The 2,537-nt window shown below is 29.9% G+C and overlaps 1 protein-coding gene across 1 annotated transcript in view; it reads left to right on the forward strand.

Annotated features, from left to right (window-relative positions):
• The window catches only part of il1rl1 (interleukin 1 receptor-like 1), a 9,269-nt gene extending 7,603 nt beyond the window's left edge, over nt 1–1,666 (forward strand). The window contains exons 10-11 of the mRNA XM_016520866.1: nt 833–997; nt 1,088–1,666. Coding sequence (XP_016376352.1) covers nt 833–997; nt 1,088–1,473 — 551 coding nt within the window. The 3' untranslated portion in view covers nt 1,474–1,666. The remainder of the gene's footprint in view (nt 1–832; nt 998–1,087) is intronic.
• The last annotated feature ends 871 nt before the right edge of the window (nt 1,667–2,537 follow it).

Below are 2,537 nucleotides of genomic sequence, written 5' to 3' on the forward strand. Positions count from 1 at the left end.
CTTGTTTCTTAAAACAAGAATAAATATTTGGAAGTGAAATAAGAAAAATTTAATTGTTTTCCCTTTGAATTAAGTTTATTTTTGTGACCCCATTGGCAGATATTTTTTGTTCATGTTTTAAACAAACTCACTTAATTTTGATCAGTTTTTCAGAAAAATAATTAATTTTGCTTTTCAAATGTACCATGACTTTAATAATTGATAGATATTTGTACTGGAAAACCAAGTAAGCACATATATATATATATTTTTTGTTGTTGTTGTTTTTTTGTTTGTTTTTTTTTTGTTTTTTTTGTAGTGCGTGTGTGTATATATATATATATATATATGTGTGTGTGTGACACTGGAGCACAAAACCAGTCATAAGGGTCAATTTTTTTTCAATTGAGATTTATACATGATCTGAAAACTGAATAAATAAGCTTTCCATTGATGTATGGTTTGTTAGGATAGGACAATATTTGGCTGAGATACAACTATTTGTAAATCTGGAATCTGAGGGTGCAAAAAAAATCTAAATATTGAGAAAATCATCTTTAAAGTTGTCCAAATTAAGTTCTTAGCAATGCATATTACTAATCAAAAATTAAGTTTTGATATATTTACGGTAGGAAACTTACAAAATATCTTCATGGAACATAATCTTTACTTAATGTCCTAATGATAATTTTGACCCATACAATGTTTTTTTGGCTATTGCTACAAATATACCCCAGTGACTTAAGACTGCTTTTGTGCTCCAGGGTCACACACACACACACACACACACATATATATATATATATATATATATTTTACTGTATGTATACTGTTTACTATCTTATTTTGACAGATGGGAAACTGTACGACGCTTATGTGATTTACCAGAAAAACAACTTGGATGAGACGACAAGCAAAACTGTAAGTGACTTTGTCAGTGGATCTCTGCTAACGGTGCTGGAAAGCTACTACGGCTTTAAACTTTTTATTCACGGCAGAGATGACCTGCCTGGAGAAGGTACTCTTCTTTACTTATCAACACAATTCATGTTTGATACGTCATATAATGTATATTTCTCACCGTCGTCTCTTCCTGTATCTTCACCAGACTGCATTAACCTGATTGAAACGGAGATCCAGCTCAGCCGGAGACTCATCATTATTTTAACACCAGGAGCAAGTACAGATAAAAGCAGCGTTTCTCCTGAAGCGTATGATCTGCAGGTAGGGCTCCATCAGGTTCTGGTCCAGGGAGAAACCGGCGTGATTCTCATCCAGCTGGGACAGATGCAGGACTACACACATCTGCCTCTCGGACTGCAGCATCTGCTCTGTAAGAATTCCCCTTTACTGTGGAGAGACGGCGAATCCTCACCCAACTCCAGGTTCTGGAAACGAGTGCGATATCAGATGCCTGCTGCGTCGTCCTGTCAGAAGAGTTCGAGGAGTAGATCGCTGAAGGCATCGTTTCAATGTCAGGGTTTACTTGTTTGATGCAAGAGATGCATCTCAGGTCCAGGGGCTGGATTCATGAGAAGAAGTTAAGAAATTAAGAAATTAATTAATTAAAGAAGCTAAGAAATTTCTTAAGATATATTTGTAAGAATGTTCCGAAGTGCGATTCTCAATTATTTTTTTTAGAACATCTTATTTTTTTTCTGTAAGAAAATGACAGGCTTAACATTAAAGAGGGTAAAGAATACTAATTTATAAATATTTTAATGCATTTTATTAATTTGTTTTTAAAATAAAATCTAAAATTTTTGAATACATTTATTTTTTTAAATACAAATCTTGTAATAAATAATAGATAATATGCAATATGTGTGTGAATATATATATATATATATGTATATATTGTCTTAAGATGATGAAAGACTCAACAGGAAATAGGGAAAAGAATAATTTATAAATATTTTAAACCATTTATTTAATGTTTAATACATTTATTTAAAGAAATATATATATATATATATGTATATATTGTCTTAAGATGATGAAAGACTCAACAGGAAATAGGGAAAAGAATAATTTATAAATATTTTAAACCATTTATTTAATGTTTAATACATTTATTTAAAGAAATATATATATATATATATGAACTATTTAAATACATTTATTTTTAAGGCAAATCATGTTATATATATATATATTTATAATTTTTTTTAAAGATAAATATATTCTATATTCAATTCTTAAGAAGAAAATTACAGGCTTTGGCGAGCTCCCTGTATGACTCGTTTTTGTAGAGTTACTAGTGAATTTCAAATTCAACAAAGTCACATCACACATCATTATGACCAGACATTGTTTACATTATTTGATTATTCATAACACTTTATTAAATCATTTAATAAATGATTTATAAATGTATTAAATGATTTATTAAATGATTGTTGTCACTTCAGAGAATCTGTGCACATAGTAGTGTTATGATGTAATGCTTAATTACAACAATTAATCTTAAGCAACCCAATAAATTCATAAAACATCTCACCTTTGGGGATTTAATACACATTGGAGGCTATCCTAACTTTAAGAAGTTATTTACAATG

Source organism: Sinocyclocheilus rhinocerous, unplaced genomic scaffold (assembly GCF_001515625.1).
Source record: "Sinocyclocheilus rhinocerous isolate Xijiao unplaced genomic scaffold, SAMN03320098_v1.1 scaffold2254, whole genome shotgun sequence".
Lineage (NCBI taxonomy): Eukaryota > Metazoa > Chordata > Actinopteri > Cypriniformes > Cyprinidae > Sinocyclocheilus > Sinocyclocheilus rhinocerous.